Raw genomic sequence first — 15,477 nt, forward strand, 5'->3', positions numbered from 1 at the left:
GCGCATTGGTGGCGTTACTCTTGCGGGACTACTATTCGCTTGTCCCTGACTGAACCGAACTCCCAGTTGTTGGACAGCCAATCGGGTAGTATGGCAGGTTGGGTGGTTCCAAAATCGAGATCGGTCCCGATGAGGCGTCATTATTCTTGTGATGAAAGATTCCAGCCTCCAGGAATCCAGGGACTTCACCCACTTTTCCATTTTCCAACGAACTCGGCGCACTCCTCGACTCGTGCTTTGGGGTTTAGCAGGGCCGCCACGTGTGGTGGCACTTGACAGATTGGGTTCCGGTTTTCTTTCTCAACGACCTCTCGATCCTTCATTCTACAGGCCACCACACGCTGAAACAAACTCGTCAACTTTCACCTCGGGCAGATTTGCCGCATATCGCAGAATGCCGAGCAGGGCTGGTGGATCTCCGATTCAACAGCTGCGGCTAGAGAACGACGTACGCCATAGTTATCCAAGAAACCTAGGTGTGCCTTGAAGCGCTAATTGCGGCGGCAAGTCCCTCTATCACTCAGCGATTAGCCTGACTGTATGCTGTCATCGTATTCATCGAGTACTCCGTAAGTTCGTTTCATATGCTGCAGCTGAACCACAAGTCCGTAGTTATCCACCTGTCCTTGTGTCTTTCCGCAGACCGCCTGCAGGCTGCAGATGCAGGACGGCGACGTCTCGTTGAGGCAAGGGAAATTTCTTTCGCTGCATCCAGGCGAAAAAGGAAGACATGTTTCAAAACGGTACAGAACATTGCCGGACGAATCACGAAAATGATAAGGTGGCGTCCCGCCGTGAAACCGTCCACTCGCAATCCCTCATTGTGAATTGTGAGGTATTATATTCGTCACTTTCTGGTTCACTACCAACATTTGGTGGACACCGTGGATACATGTGGACGGGTGGGTCGTGGTCTGGAACCCGACCAAACAACATTCCAATCGTTCCCCTCTCCGGGCTCTCCCTCGCCCCCTCTCAGACTTCCACAATTGGACTTTGATAGAAGGGGGGAGTGGGAAGTGGCCATTATATATATCACCATGTCTTCGCTCATCTGCATTGTTTCTTTTTCCCCTTCTCCCTTTCTACCTCTCTGCACCTGGCCATTCCTTGTCACCGACTTTCATTTCTGAGCAATCGCTCAATCCATTCTTTCTTTCCGAGGACCTAGTTGTCCTGGTTAACTTTTCAAATTTCACCTTTCGACAAGGAAAACCGCTCCGGTCGGCTCTTTGCACATTTTACGCGCTCTAGTAGCAGCATATATTCCATTCGACACGTCTAGAACGTCAAACTATCCTTTGTTACGGGACACATTCATTGCATTGAGCAAACGATCTACGAAAATGGCAGCTCAGATCCTCGCGTTGGGGCTCTTGTCCTTCCTTACGCCTGCCCTTGCGTATCCTAGGGGTGCTGAGCCTTATGGCAACGGTACCGAGTCATACCATCCCACTGGTACCATTGGCGGCACTGGCTTCCCGCATGGTCCACCCAACAGAACGACCTCCGTGTTGAAGAGGACCGCTGGACCCGAACCCATCGGTGCGGACTCCTCAGTCTGCAGTGGACCGGTTACCGAAACCACGACCGAGAAGGTTTATATCACGGTGACCCCTTCCGACAGCGCTGCTGCATCCAGTACTCTCTCGGCAAATGGTACTGTTGGAACAGGATCGGCTTTCCCAACCATCGAAAAGAAGCGTGTCAGGTCCTATGGCCGTACCAACAAGGTGACTTCTAGCTCTTCTGTCGCCGCCTCGGCTACCTCTGCCGTGGCTTCATCTTCCGCTGCTTCCTCGTCATCACCAAGCAGCAAGCCCAGCAGTGGGAAAGGAAAGCGAGGTATTGCGTACAACGATGCCGGCCTCACATCCTGCTTCAGCGGCTCAGATCACATCTCATGGGCCTACAACTGGGGCAACAAACCCGACGGACTCACTGGCCTTGAATACATTCCTATGCTCTGGGGGCTCGGCGACAAGCTGCTCGGCTGGGAGCAGAACGCCAAGGACGCCATTGCCAACGGTGCTTCTGCTATCCTTGCCTTTAACGAGCCTGATCACGTGACCCAATCCCTCTTGACTCCTGCCCTGGCCGCCGCCGGCTACAAGAAGTACGTCCAGGAGCCGTTCGGAGGTTCTGACGTTCGCCTCGGATCTCCAGCGGTCACCAACGGCGGTGGGAGCATGGGTCTCACGTGGCTTGGTAAATTCTTGGAGGCGTGCTCCGACTGCCAGGTTGACTTTGCCGTCATCCATTGGTATGACTACGCGTCCCGGGTTGACAACTTCAAGAGCCACATCCAGCAGGCGCATGAGAAGACAGGATTGCCAATCTGGATCACTGAATTTGGTGCTTTCGGATCCGACGAGGAAATCAAGGCGTTCTTGGAAGAGGTGCTTCCATGGTTGGACTCCCAGGACTACGTCGAGAGGTACGCGTACTTCATGGCGAAAGATGGGTTCTTGACCAAGGGCACAGAGTTGAGCACTTACGGTCACACTTTCGCAACTTATAGCGGTTAGAATAACTGCCTTTGTGCTTGAGTAGGCCAGGGGATCACCGGACGACTTCTTTTTCATGTCCTGGTGATGGAGGGTGGTTTGGGGAACTTCTCCGTGTAAAACAATCAACATATGAGAATGGCACCAATGATATTGATGACACTATGGCAACGACAAGGGAAGACCTGTCATGACGGACTAGACGGCGGGAACAGGCAACTTGGATACTCGGCGTCAAAGTGGAAACGGTCATGGCAAGAGGAACACCTTGGCCATAGATATGATTGTGCTTCAGGGAAAATAGATTTGGATTATACCGACAATTCACTCGTTTACCATAATTTCAATCCTGTGATATTTAGAATGGCGACAATTTCCATTGCTATCAGAAAGGGCGAGAGAATCGGTAGTTTTCTTGCCTAACTTTGTCGTCCCTTGAATCCTTGGGGGCTTTGATTCAATTCATTTCTCATTGGCGAGAGGTCACGTGCTCATCGCCAAAGCTTCAGCGAACGTCAAGTGCTCCAACATCCAAAAGTCAGGACATCAAGGACGGCCAATTGCCTGAGCCTCGCTCTATACACATCCGCCATCATGGCCTCGAGAATACGGCTCCTCCGATTAGCCCAACGGCCATCTTTCTCAACGGCATGTCGCCGCGTCAGCCGACCCCGCCACTTCACATCCTCCTCCAAAGCACTTAGCGACAGCGTCTTTGTGGTATGTCCACGCATCCATCCCATTTAGCTCGCTCCATTCCCCGACTAACTCTGTCCTTCAGCACCGGGACACTGAAGCCAACAACCCCTCCATCCCCTTCAAGTTCTCCGCCGAGAATGATAAGCTCATCGCCGAGATCCTGGCGCGGTATCCGTCGCAGTACAAGAAGGCGGCCGTGATGCCGTTGCTGGATCTGGGGCAGCGACAGCATGGGTTCACGAGCATCAGCGTCATGAACGAAGTGGCAAGGCTTCTTGAGATGCCGCCGATGCGGGTGTACGAGGTGGCGACGTTCTATACGATGTATAACCGGAATCCGGTGGGGAAGTATCATGTGCAGGTGTGCACGACGGTATGTGTTCAATCTTCTCCATCGATGCGGATGCATCGAAGTTTCAATAAGCCTATGGACGCTGACACTCGTATAGACCCCTTGCCAACTCTGCGACTCCGACGCCGTCATGCAAGCCGTCGAATCCGAACTCGGCATCCACCATGGCCAGACCACCGCCGACGGTCTCTTCACCTTCACTGAAGTCGAGTGTCTCGGCGCCTGCGCCAATGCTCCCATGATCCAGATCAACGATGACTACTACGAGGACCTCACCGCGGCAACCACCACCCAGTTGCTGAAGGCGCTGAAGGCTGCGGAGACGTCCGGCGGGCAGAAGGTCGAGGTGCCAAAGGCCGGGCCGCTCAGTGGCAGAGAGAGCTGTGAGCCAGCCGGGGGATTGACGAGCTTGACGAGCGCGCCATGGGGGAATGAGACGTTGAGGAAGGATGGGGCGTTGGATTGAGTGTGATGAAAGGTACTGGGTGTAGAATGGTTGTGGGTGTACGACCTGTACGTTGAGGGTTATATGTACATGTGTATATAGATACAGTGCTTTGCGGCACGGTCGCGATCTGCGGATCGCCCTCGGCCGCAAAGTGATTGCTTTAATGCAACCAAGTTCGACCAAAATTGCAGTCTACTAATTCCGACGTTTCCTACCATATTGTCCAACCCTATGGCCTCCAATTGGGGTCCCGTAATACCAATTCTGGGTGGTGATGCACACTTGGAATCAATCCAATCCCGATTGCCCTCCGTATCGCCTTGGCGATTTTCCTTTGGTTCCTTTTCCGCAGACCGGTTTGGCTCGAGTTATATATCCTTCCCATTGATGATGTGAACTCGGCTAGGAGGGAGAAGTTCTATTGGAAGTTAGGAGCGCATCTCATGGTCTTAGCTCGCAAATGTTTCCACTCACTTTATACTCATTCAACGGATTTATTCCCAGCGTATCAAAGACGTCCCTCCGCTCGCGTCCCGCTGTCCCGTTCCTCATCCGCTTTATCGTGGTCGACCACTTCATTTGCTCCGATTTCCCCATATCCCTCGGCGCGTAGACATCTCCAGGTTGCCATATCCGCGCAATTTGCGACTCCAGTCTTCGCGCATGTTGGGCTTCCTTTGCCCGCTCCTGATACGGGGCGCTGTTCTCGGCGAGCTGCTTCGCGTAGGTGATCGAACTGCTGGCTGGTCGGGCCGTGGGAGCGGTTTGGCGGAGGGTGTCAAGGAGCACTGCGAGAGGACGGCCAGTCAGTTATGATGGAATCAAGGTGCCTTTTGCCGCAAGGAATACTCACGCTGTTGCGCGGATGATGGGAGAGAAGATGGGTTCTTTGGGGATTGATCGGAAAATGAGCGGAAAAGGGTTGGAAGCCTGAGACCAGAGGCTCGGGCTCTGGTCAAGGTTCGAGGTAGACTCATGTTGCAGAATCGGCGATCATCTATCTCATAGAGAAAGATTGATACAATTTGTTGAACATGGGAGTCTTTTAAGATAGGAAGTGGTGACAGAAGTTGCCGTTAGAAAAATCCACATTTGGCTAAGCGTTCGATAAATTACATCGTGACAGTGGAGGACATGGATGAGCTCATCCACGGAATATTTCTCTATGTCTGGGTGAGACTTATATTTCCTTAACCACCACCAACGCGTTTATTCGTTAGAATACGCGATTACTCTCTGCACAATTCTTGGGTTCGATTCCAACGACCTGTATAGCAGCTTTAAAGTGTATTGGATGTTCCAATTGGCATGATGAGTTTGCATATCCGAATTTCCACCTAAAACTTCCACCAGAAGCTCCGAATGAGCTCTTCCCCCTGGGCGCCGATTCCTCACGATGCATCTTACACGCCTTATCCTCCGGCAATTAGTCCGCGGTGAGCCCATCCTATACCGACACTGTCTATGCCGTCCTTTTTCTTCCCACCAACCACGGTATCCTCCGTCCGCTGTCCGGCTCCTCCGACCATGCCCTTCCCGCTCTTTTTTCGCCTTCCCGGCCATGCAGCCTTCCCAGTCAAGCCCGAACCCGCACTTCGATCCGGGGATGGCGCAAATGGTCGAGTTGTCGAACCGGTTGCAACAGCAGTTACGCGCCCCTGAGCCTAAGCAACTCCATGCTGCCTTCCGGGCGTTCTTCAACGCAGCAGCGGACAAGTCACTTGGAGTCGAGGATGTTCAAGCCGGGCATGCGCTGCGAACGTTTCAAACACTGATGGAAACTACGCCGCCGGAGAAGAAGAGATGGTTCGAAAATAAGGACGTGGTATCGGTGTTACAGGTACTGGAAAGAAAACCCACTGGGAAGACGGAGTTCCATCGAGAGTTGGCCAAAGGGTTATTCGCGGTGTACGAGAAGAAAGGAAGCGGAGACTTGGGCGAAATTTCTAGAACAACTACCGGCTCCCTTTCCGACGCTGAGAAGCATGACCTCCCCGAAAACATTATGTATGACGAAGTGAAGAGATGGTATACTCATATTCTATGCTTCTCTGGCTTCGCCGGCGAAGCACACGAGCTACTTAAAGGGCTAGAAATGGTTGGCGAGAAGGTTCCAGATTCCACATGGCTCCTTGTATTCGAGGGATACGCTGCCGAAGGAAGAGAGGACGAATTGCACAAGCTACTGGAGGAACTTGGCGATCGCTCCGCTGAACTGGGTGACGATGTTCGGGAAGTTATGGTCAAGTTTTACGCTGCCAGAGGACGGTATGTCAAGAGGTGGCACAAAGGCAAAGTCTTTGGCAGCTCAGAACCGGATGACAGGGCGTTGAATGCCGTGGTCAAGTACTGCTTGCAACACCGAGATATGAAATTGGGGCAGGAGGTCGTCAAAGAGGCTCTCGACGGTGCCCCAAGCAAAAGCGCTTGGGACAGTGCGCTCTTATGGGCTGCAGGCACTGGAAAGAGCATCGATGGGATTGAGCAAATGATCAACGTCATGGCTTCAAGAGCTCGCGGCAAGGATAAACATGATTTACCAGACATACAGTCAATCAATAAGCTGATCGAATATGCGTTATCGAAGAACGATGCATATGCAGCGGAACGATACCGGAATCTTGGGAAGAAACTGGATTTCAAGGCTGACGGCCAGGCGTATCTCCTAGCCATGCGGATACCACTTATCGCCAACGATCTTCTGGAGGCCATGAAAACGTATCAAGAACTGAAGAGCACGCATATTGAGTTCGAAGAGAACGATGACGTGCCTGTCATCAACCGACTCCTTACCGCCTTATGTTCCTCCGAGAACCAAGACTACGATACTATCATGTCCGTTGTCGACGACCTCACCGAACGTGGCGCAAAATTCCTCCCCGAGACAGTCAGCGCTCTTTCCCTCCTGCATCTCGAGCGAGACGAAATCCAAGATCTCATCCAGCTCCTCAAATCGCATGCGGCCCGCTTCTCCTCTTCCCAGCGCGCCGCTCTCCTCTCAACCTTCGTTACCTACTGCCTTGATCCCGAGCGTCCCACGGATCGCGCCTGGGATGTCAGTACCATCGTCCACGACGTGTTCGACGAAGTCGATCGCCCTACTCGCACCCAACTCATGGAAGACTTTTTCCGCCGCGGCCGTGCCGACAAGGCGTGTATAATTTTTAACCACATGCGAGACTCGCTCGTCGATGAGGTTCGCGCGACCGCGGAGACATATGTCGTTGCATTCGTCGGCATTGCGATGTGTACCGACACTGAATCTCTCCGCAACGTACACAATCAGCTGAAGGTTGACATCACTGTCAATCCGGACACGAAGATGTACAATGCGCTGATACTCGCATATACGAGCTGTGGGTCCGCCGGGAAGGCCATACAGCTCTGGGATAGCATCTATCACTCGTCGGAAGGTCCGTCCTTCAACAGTTTCAACATCATGTTCTGGACTTGCGAAAATCTGCTCGGCGGTGCAGAGATGGCCACGCCTATCTGGGAGACCCTCAATGCGCTCCCCACGGTAGAGATCCCGAAGGATGTGTTCATCGCCTACCTTGGCGCACTTGCTGGGAGTTCGGAGTTGAAGGAGGCTACACGCCTGGTGGAGACAGAGTTGGGATATCCACCAGATGCGACAATGTGAGTACTCCAGTGTTCCTTTTTGGCACGACTAATATTTGTGGGCAGGTTGGGAACCATCTTCAATGCTCTTCCAGAGATACATCGTCAGAGCGAGATGGAAGCATGGGCAAGGGAAAAGTATCCTGAAATTTGGACGGAGCTTGAACAGCTTGGCAGGAAGCGGACAGCAAGGGGAACTCGAAGATTTCAGATTGATCGAACGCTTGAGCCATAATTATAAATATACAGTTCGATCAGTTGACTTCCATCCACCTACAACAATTTTGATGCCTTCCATTCTCTTCCATTGCTTTCGTATGCATCCGTGGCGCCAGTCACACAAGTTTGATCCACTTTCGGTTGAGGTGCACATGCAATGTGGGCATCCAAAATGGCTTAAGCGAGAGCCGGCAAATATCCAGCATGACAGGATCTATCTGTGCAATTGTCCTAGACGCACGGAGACGTTAGCAGATGGCAAAAAAAAAAATCGATGCAAACTGCTGGGGAAGTGAATTTGTCTCAGATAGGAGCGAAAGATGGTAAGTTGGGTCTTCAAGGATCCTTGATCTCGGTTGAACTATGCAATAGAAGTTGTATCATCATAAAAGACTGGGTGAGGCTGTGGAATGCATGAAAGAGGACTTGCCTTGGCTCGGGTGCGTTAGGTTGAAGGAGTGTGATCCCCTCCGATGTTCAGTCGAGAAGGCAGCAGGAGATGACTCGGTAGCCTTTCTGCCAGACTTTCGTAATTATACAAAGGACAGGCCAAAGTACTGCTACCATCTCGTGAGGCCATTTGCCGCTTGGTCCGTCTGGTGAACGTTTGAGTGTTGTAGATCCTAGGCTGGGGGGCTCAGGGTTGGTTGTTGCCATGCCCGGATTGACTGAGATGACGCAAAAGCGCTGCAAGATCCGTCTCTGAGCCGCTTGGAGGTTGACTCTGCGGGTTGCGAACTGGGTGTTGTCCTTGAGGATGAGAAGGGCCTGAGTAAGGCATGGAATTGCCACCGGTGGGAAAATAGCCTTGAGCAGAGGGCGGATATTGGTATCCTTGAGTAGCATGTCCTTGGTTGGGGCCAGGTGCATGGTTCATCGGCGCGTTGTAGAGACCAGCTGCAAGCATTTGTGGAGGAAGCGGTGTCATCGGAGAAGTAGGAACGGAGTCTTGGACTGGCCCCGGACCTGGAATTGGAGGCGGGCCGTATCCAGACTGACGCGCCTGTTGAGCCATTTGGGCGAGGACGTGCGGAGGAGGCATGGTAGTCTGGATGGGGTATGGAGTGGTGTTGGCTTGAGATCCATGATTTGCAGCAGCTAGAAGCGCACCCCATGCGCTCGACCCAGGTGCATTTGCCGTCTGGAAAGGCATCCCTTGATATCCCGAAGACGACGCTACAGGAGGCAAGTAGCCCTGGGAAACGGAATTGGCTCCAGTTACTGCGCTCGGCCTGCCGCTCGAAGTTCGAACATCTGTTCCCACGTAGGGAGGAGGTTGAGCGTAAGACCAGGCTGCAGATGGTCGAGGATGATTCCCATCATGCATTGTAGGATTTTGTGGAAAAGTGGTGCTCCCGGGTCCAGTCGTGGAGGACGTTGTAGCTCCTCTGCCTCCAAAGACGTCGTGGACTCGTTCGGGTCCATTGTGAGACGGAGAGTGGAAACCATGACTTGAGGGAGGCATTGAGTTGGGTTGGGGTTGCGAGTGGTGTTGATTGTTGTAGGATCGACTGTGGTCGTGTGCACGGTCCCCGGATGTGAAATCGGAGTGACGGTTTCCAGTTCTCGAATTGTTGTTGCCATATCGATTTCCACGTTGACCTCTTTGTCCAGACGTGAAGCGGTTGCCTCGACCTCCTCTGCTCTCCCGATTCTCATTTCTTGTGCTCGCATTGCCTCGGGAAGAAGACATATCATCGTCATCGTCGTACTTGACCAAGGGCCTTTCCATACCCGGTTGAGCACCATACTGATGCTGCTGGGGAAGGAATGGCTGTCTCCTTTCACCGCTGGCAGGAGCAGTTGGTTTCCGATCGCCTTGGCCTTGATTTGCCGCTTTCTTTCCCTTCGCCTTCGCTTTCTTCTGTCTCTTATACTCGGCTTCTTTTTCATCATCAGAGAACTCCATCTCAGAGTCATGAAGTTCCTCGTCGTGGAGGTTCGATGCATCGGTGCCTTTCATTTTCATTATCTCGTCCGTGAAGAGCTTTGAGGAAAACTGATCAACAATGTAGACAGCGGTGTCTTGAGTCACGTTGAGTGCTTGGATGTCTTCCTCAGTGATGAAGAAGGTGTAATATGGATCTTGGACTCGTCCAATGGCTTCGTCGATGACGCCGAGAATCTGTCGATCCTCAAGACAAAGATAGGTCCCACAATCGTACACATTGCGTTCAGCCGACTGTTGAGCCTTCACGGAAACAAGCCGGGCATTCGAAGTCTTGTCTGGGGTGATGATGACTTCAACCTGGCCGAGGAAACTGATCTTCATTTCAGGAGTGATCTCCACGGTAGGTTTCTCGACGTGGATCATGGGCATTTCGTTCTTTGTCTTGGGCGGTTCGCTGTCAGGTTCCGCTACTTTCATGCTCTTGGAGAGCATCTCCGCCATGGCTTTCGGGTCCATCAGAGGCTCGGCATCCGAATCGTCTGATTCGGACTCGGTTTCAGTGTCGGAATCCTCGAGGTCGGACGAATCGAAGCGGAATTCTTCCTGCTCAGCTTGTGCAGTTCCGTCCGTTGCGTCTTTATCGTCCTTGACGGGGGTCTCTTTAGACGCATACAGATCGGAACGAGGATCAGATCTGGAGATACCATTGGATCTGGGAGCCGCTCCGTCAATCTCGGCAGTGTGGGAGGAAGATACCACGCCTGAAGAGGGTTGGGCAGTGACTGAGAGTCCCGGTAGAAGCTGGAGATTTGCTTGGGCAGTGTAGTCAGGGATTTCCGATGCCGGTTTGGAAATCTCTGGAAGTTCTAGAAGGGAGACGTTCCTGTCTTCAACAGTGCCGTTGTTGGATGCCATCTCGAGATCGCTAACAGCTGATGATGCAGGTTCTGCCCCGTTCGCGACCGTGGAAGTTGATACAGCATCCTCAATATCTGCATGTGTGGGAGCAACGTTTCCTGAGGGTCCGTTTGCGTTCAGGGCGGCCCCTGCACCAGGCAACGATGTGCCCAAGTCCATACCAGCATGTAAATTGCCAGCAGGAGTTGCGTCTATCGCATTTACACTTGACTGGCCGACCTCCATAGAATCTTGGGTTTCCCCAGACTCTGCCGAGATGGTTACACCTGTTGCAGGATGATTCTCGGTGTCTGAAGTCTTCTGGGTCTCAACGACTGGAGTCAAACTCTGCCCTTCTATGCTGACCAAAGCATCCATGAAGGTCTCCAAAGCATTGTTGCTGTGCTGCTGAGGCTCTGTCATGGGAACATCGTTCCCATCTTTGGTGTCCATGACGAAAAACTCGTCCCAAAGTCGTACCCTGCAATTAAAATAAAATAAACCTTCAGAGAGGTTTGGGATGAAGTAAAGGAGCCAGCACCATGTGTTTCCACATAGTGAAAGTGAGGCGAGGCGTTTTCAATGTGGAAATCATTTTGAAAACCTGCTGAAGAAAATTTAAAAAGTTTCTGAACCGCGCTTGACGATAGTAATACGATAGCACGTGATTTAATCTCACATAAGCAACCATGAGTGACCGTTCCTAGAGTAAGGAGACTAAGGACACCTTCGAGGCTACGACAATAAATAGTCTCCCTTCAACCTTGTCTTCAGGTTATTATGAAATGTTGATCCATGGCTCGTAGAGCCTAACGATTATGCTTCTTAGTTGACTAAGGAACTGGTGTTTCTTGGGATGTTTCGCGAGAAATAATCCCTTCTTCTATTAGTGGACACCTTTCAGGAACGCGTGCAAGGAGGAAGCGTCATGAGTAACCCTAAACGGTAATACCATTCAAGACATATTCAAAATAACCGTATAGCGCTCAGATATTAACAGATCCAGGTCCGGTAAGCCATCCACGGCCACAGGATCGCCTGCTGAGCTTGCGGTCGTCTTTTCCTCCTTCGCCGTCGCCGGTCTTATTGCTGCAGCGTTCGCTCCAATCCAGGATTGCGACGAAGTGTTCAACTACTGGGAGCCAACCCATTTTCTAAACCATGGCTATGGTCTGCAGACCTGGGAGTACTCTCCGGAGTATGGCATTCGCAGTTGGGCATACGCCGCACTGCACGCGGGCCTGATCTCTCTAGGCCGGCAAGTACCCTTCATGAACAGCAAGATCTCCGAGTTCTACTTCGTCCGTAGCTTCCTGGCATTCATCTGTGCCACCTGTCAGACACGGCTGTACTTTGCGATTTCGAAGAGTATCAGTCAGCGAGTGGCGATCATCTTTGCCCTTATCATGGTGATCAATGCGGGGATGTATCATGCCTCAATCGCATACCTGCCGTCCACCTTTGCGATGTATACTACCATGTTAGGGTCTGCGGCATTTATGGACAATCTTGACGGTGCAGGGACGGCGGAGGGGATCTTTTGGTTCGGACTTGGAAGTCTTCTAGGCTGGCCATTTGCGGCAGCCTTGGCGATTCCGTTCCTTTTTGTCGAGATCATCCGTCTGATATCATCAGACGATAAAGGGATGCGGTTCCTCCATTTCGTGGATGGCGGGGTGAGATGTGTCGGTGTCCTTGTACGTATGTCCAAATGCAAAGATCACCCAGAGTCTCATGATGCACTAGGTCTTGCAAGTCTTGGTCGACTCCGTGGCATTCGACAAGCCGGCGTTGGTCCCGTGGAACATCGTGGCATACAATGTGTTCGGCGGGGATGATCGCGGTCCAAACATATACGGAACAGAGCCCTGGCATTTTTATCTTCGAAACCTTGCCTTGAACTTCAATGTCTGGTTGTTGCTGGCCTTGGTCAGCAAGTTTATTGTACTTGCACAGGCATGGATAATGCGCAAGCCGGTCCTCCCACTTTTCTCCGGCCCCACCCTCACGGTCAATTTGGTGGCAGATCTATGGCTTTGCATATTCACTTGGCAACCTCACAAGGAAGAGCGCTTCCTGTATCCTATATACCCTCTCCTGGCGTTGAACGCTGCGGTGACTTTCCACATTCTGCTGGTTATCTGCGGCTCCAGAAATAGGAAGACGTTGGCCGGCAAAGTCCCTGCTTTCATGAAACTCTTCGGGGTCGTATCATTCATCGCAGTATGCGTTGTGCTTGGCCTTGGCCGAGCCGCCGGAATTTTCACGGCGTATTCGGCTCCTCTGCAGGTATACGCGCCGCTCGAGCACATCGCGTCGGTTCAGCCAGAGGCCACTCTGTGCCTAGGCAAGGAGTGGTATCGCTTTCCGTCATCGTATTTCCTGCCCGACGGTTACAGAGCCAAGTTCATCAGGAGCTCATTCGATGGACTGCTGCCAGGGCAGTTTGATGAATGGAGGGACGTGCCTGGACTGCTTCGAGCGGTTTCAGCTATCCCTCCGGGTATGAATGACCGGAATATAGTGGATCCTAGTAAATATGTAAGTCTAGAGGGAACCATAGAGCGGTGTCACAAGTATTGCAGCTAACGATAACTAGGTCCAAGTGGAACAATGCGACTTCCTTGTGGATTCGTATTTCCCCGAGACCGAACCATCGCCGCTAGAACCGAATTATATGAAAGACACGGCAGCATGGGAGAGTTTGAAGTGTGCGCCTTTCCTTGATACAGGGAAGACGGGTGCGCTCGGTCGAATGTTCTGGGTTCCGGACTGGTCCTTTGTTCCCCCTCAGTTCCAACGCAAGTGGGGCAATTATTGCCTCCTGCGGAAGCGTGACAGTCCGAAGTAAGGGAAACCCATAGATAGGACGGATCAATTTACGATTCTGCCGCTGTAGATTGCCAATTGAAACTTGTGATAAAGATAGACGCAGTCTCGTGACTCGATATGTATCAACGACTGTGGAGTGTGGATGTGGAAGTGGGAGATGTTAACCCGAATAGGAAATATTGTGCTTGAAGTGGAGATCGACAAAGTGGTGGAACAGCGAACGTCCATGGATGACGGTACTTCAAAGACCAGGCTCCTCTCTAGAAACCGCCAGTACCTATCTTCAGTGGATGTGCAGCGAAAACCACTTAAGGTCTTAGTAGGCTGACCCAATTGGTCTAGGTTAATCGTGGCGTGCAGCTCTTATCAGATACATCGAGAATCCTAGATTCGCACGAAGCCATGATTGACGTATGGGATGAGGCGGGGGTTGGCTACCTCTACGAAGAAAGCGAACTTTTTGATACGATTTAGAGTATTAATTGCATTAGAATTCTTCTTTACTCTGTGTATACCAGCGCGATCGAACCAGACATCATGACGCAGTTGGAGCCATCTATATACGCCGAACTCGGCAACCACATCAAGCGGGCATGCCACTCCGCTACACAGAAGGCCGCTCCGTACCAGGAGATTCTCCTACAGAATCCCAAATCGGCGTGGTATTCACTGCTCTTTGCGGCCGGCACGATCTGGCTTGTCGTCCGGTCGGTCAGATATATCTCGTCGAAATGGGGAACACCAAAACGAGCGGGAACGCCAGATCTCGAGAAACCACCGCCTAGCCCTACCGCCGCGCAGCGTTCGAAGTTTGCTATGAAGGAGCCGGGAGGTGAGCACGATGACTCTCCCTAACGGTTCTTCCATGATGGTTTGCTGATACAAGGACTAGTATGGGTGCCCAGTTCTTTCAAGCGGCCTGCCGCAGCGCCCTATCAGGATTGGTCACTTGAGGATACAAAGCCTCTCCCGTACCGACCGATCCGACACCAATACTTCGTCACAATGGGCCTCCGAAGTATGCAGTGGGACGAATGGATCGAACTCGACAACCACTATATGACGTACCATGATCGGAAAGCCGAGAGAATGAAGGAACGGGGAGACAAGTGCTGCAGGACTGCACCGGAAGCGTTTGACGGTGCCGTCGAACTGGTCGAAGAATTCTGCGACTATTTGCCCCAGAGATACCCGAACCTGTACAGGAAGACGGAGGTCGGCATGGATAACTTGGTGACGGGAGAGACGTTCAATATCGTTGAGCGACCACTGGCCGAGGACCCGATGCAGATGGCTGGCAGGATGGTTCAAGACGATCTTGCGATCATGATGGAGCGACCCGACGGACAGTATTACCTGGTTGCCGGCGCGATCCTCTTGGCTGGGTTCTGGCGTCTTGAGGACAAGTTCGGGATGCCGCTGTCGGAAATTCATACCTCAGGGGAGGTTCCGCAATACAAAGAGAAGCTGGAGAAGGGGATGATGAACTTCTTTAAGCGACTCAGGCCGGAGACGCCCATGCTGAGGAACAACTATTTCATCCAGGTCGACGACGACGTGGCATTCAGTCATACGCTTGGATCGGAAAATTCGTATCCGTTTGATCTGAGCTGGGCTTCGGCGCCCAAGAACCGACCAGTCGATACTTATCACTTCAGGAGCGAAAGACAAAGCCTTCGAAGGTAGGTTTCTATGAAGATGAAGAGACTTTGACTGCGACATTAACCTGTTTAGGCTTCCGAGAAGTGGTGCTGTCGTTTTCACCATTCGCACATATTTTCATCCCATTACGGATATTTGTAAGGAGAAGTATGTCCCCGGCCGTCTCGCGTCCGGTATTCGGAGCTGGGCACCGGACGTGTCCAAGTATCGAGGGCGAGCCCAATTCGAAGAGGTATTGTTGCCGTATCTCGATGGGGAACATCAGAAGCAGCTCGATGACGGCCTTGACCTGGGCAATGAAGACGAGCACCATTCGTACCCGTACTGAATTGGCCGTGAGATATTCATC

The 15,477-nt window shown here is 52.1% G+C and overlaps 6 protein-coding genes across 6 annotated transcripts; 4 read left to right on the forward strand and 2 right to left on the reverse strand.

Annotated features, from left to right (window-relative positions):
* Nucleotides 1–1,727: 1,727 nt before the first annotated feature.
* Nucleotides 1,728–2,522, forward strand: P152DRAFT_374387 (uncharacterized protein; the record flags this gene model as incomplete). Its single annotated transcript, XM_033675580.1, has 1 exon — nucleotides 1,728–2,522. A coding segment is annotated over one exon (795 nt), but the record flags the coding sequence as incomplete, so codon positions are not given.
* Nucleotides 2,523–2,813: 291 nt separating this feature from the next.
* On the forward strand, nucleotides 2,814–4,210 carry P152DRAFT_454453 (uncharacterized protein). The gene is made up of 3 exons (XM_033678592.1): nucleotides 2,814–3,227; nucleotides 3,289–3,579; nucleotides 3,656–4,210. The coding sequence occupies exons 1-3, from the start codon at nucleotides 3,102–3,104 to the stop codon at nucleotides 4,022–4,024; spliced, it is 786 nt and encodes a 261-aa protein (XP_033537830.1). The 5' UTR covers nucleotides 2,814–3,101; the 3' UTR covers nucleotides 4,025–4,210.
* Nucleotides 4,211–4,235: 25 nt separating this feature from the next.
* P152DRAFT_388590 (ribosomal protein S18) lies at nucleotides 4,236–4,696 on the reverse strand (the record flags this gene model as incomplete). Its single annotated transcript, XM_033675937.1, has 2 exons — nucleotides 4,236–4,424; nucleotides 4,481–4,696. Coding segments are annotated over 2 exons (405 nt in total), but the record flags the coding sequence as incomplete, so codon positions are not given.
* A 1,405-nt stretch (nucleotides 4,697–6,101) lies between these two features.
* On the forward strand, nucleotides 6,102–7,862 carry P152DRAFT_389367 (uncharacterized protein; the record flags this gene model as incomplete). Its single annotated transcript, XM_033675980.1, has 2 exons — nucleotides 6,102–7,645; nucleotides 7,694–7,862. The coding sequence occupies 2 exons, from the start codon at nucleotides 6,102–6,104 to the stop codon at nucleotides 7,860–7,862; spliced, it is 1,713 nt and encodes a 570-aa protein (XP_033537832.1).
* A 2,043-nt stretch (nucleotides 7,863–9,905) lies between these two features.
* Nucleotides 9,906–10,214, reverse strand: P152DRAFT_389652 (uncharacterized protein; the record flags this gene model as incomplete). Its single annotated transcript, XM_033675994.1, has 1 exon — nucleotides 9,906–10,214. A coding segment is annotated over one exon (309 nt), but the record flags the coding sequence as incomplete, so codon positions are not given.
* A 1,158-nt stretch (nucleotides 10,215–11,372) lies between these two features.
* Nucleotides 11,373–15,456, forward strand: P152DRAFT_504931 (uncharacterized protein; the record flags this gene model as incomplete). Its single annotated transcript, XM_033682402.1, has 6 exons — nucleotides 11,373–11,579; nucleotides 11,641–12,331; nucleotides 12,381–13,175; nucleotides 13,234–13,474; nucleotides 14,359–15,148; nucleotides 15,201–15,456. Exons 1-6 carry the CDS (start codon nucleotides 11,563–11,565, stop codon nucleotides 15,454–15,456), a joined length of 2,790 nt encoding a protein of 929 aa, XP_033537834.1. The 5' UTR covers nucleotides 11,373–11,562.
* Between the last annotated feature and the right edge of the window lie 21 nt (nucleotides 15,457–15,477).

Source organism: Eremomyces bilateralis (genome assembly GCF_010015585.1).
Source record: "Eremomyces bilateralis CBS 781.70 unplaced genomic scaffold P152scaffold_2, whole genome shotgun sequence".
Lineage (NCBI taxonomy): Eukaryota > Fungi > Ascomycota > Dothideomycetes > Eremomycetales > Eremomycetaceae > Eremomyces > Eremomyces bilateralis.

Excerpts from the sequence above, each read along its gene's own strand:
- P152DRAFT_454453 (XM_033678592.1), top strand. The coding sequence starts at position 3,102 with ATGGCCTCGAGAATACGGCTCCTCCGATTAGCCCAACGGCCATCTTTC. Across the intron at positions 3,228-3,288 it reads TTAGCGACAGCGTCTTTGTG|CACCGGGACACTGAAGCCAA; the intron begins GTATGTCCACGC and ends TCTGTCCTTCAG. Across the intron at positions 3,580-3,655 it reads ATGTGCAGGTGTGCACGACG|ACCCCTTGCCAACTCTGCGA; the intron begins GTATGTGTTCAA and ends ACACTCGTATAG.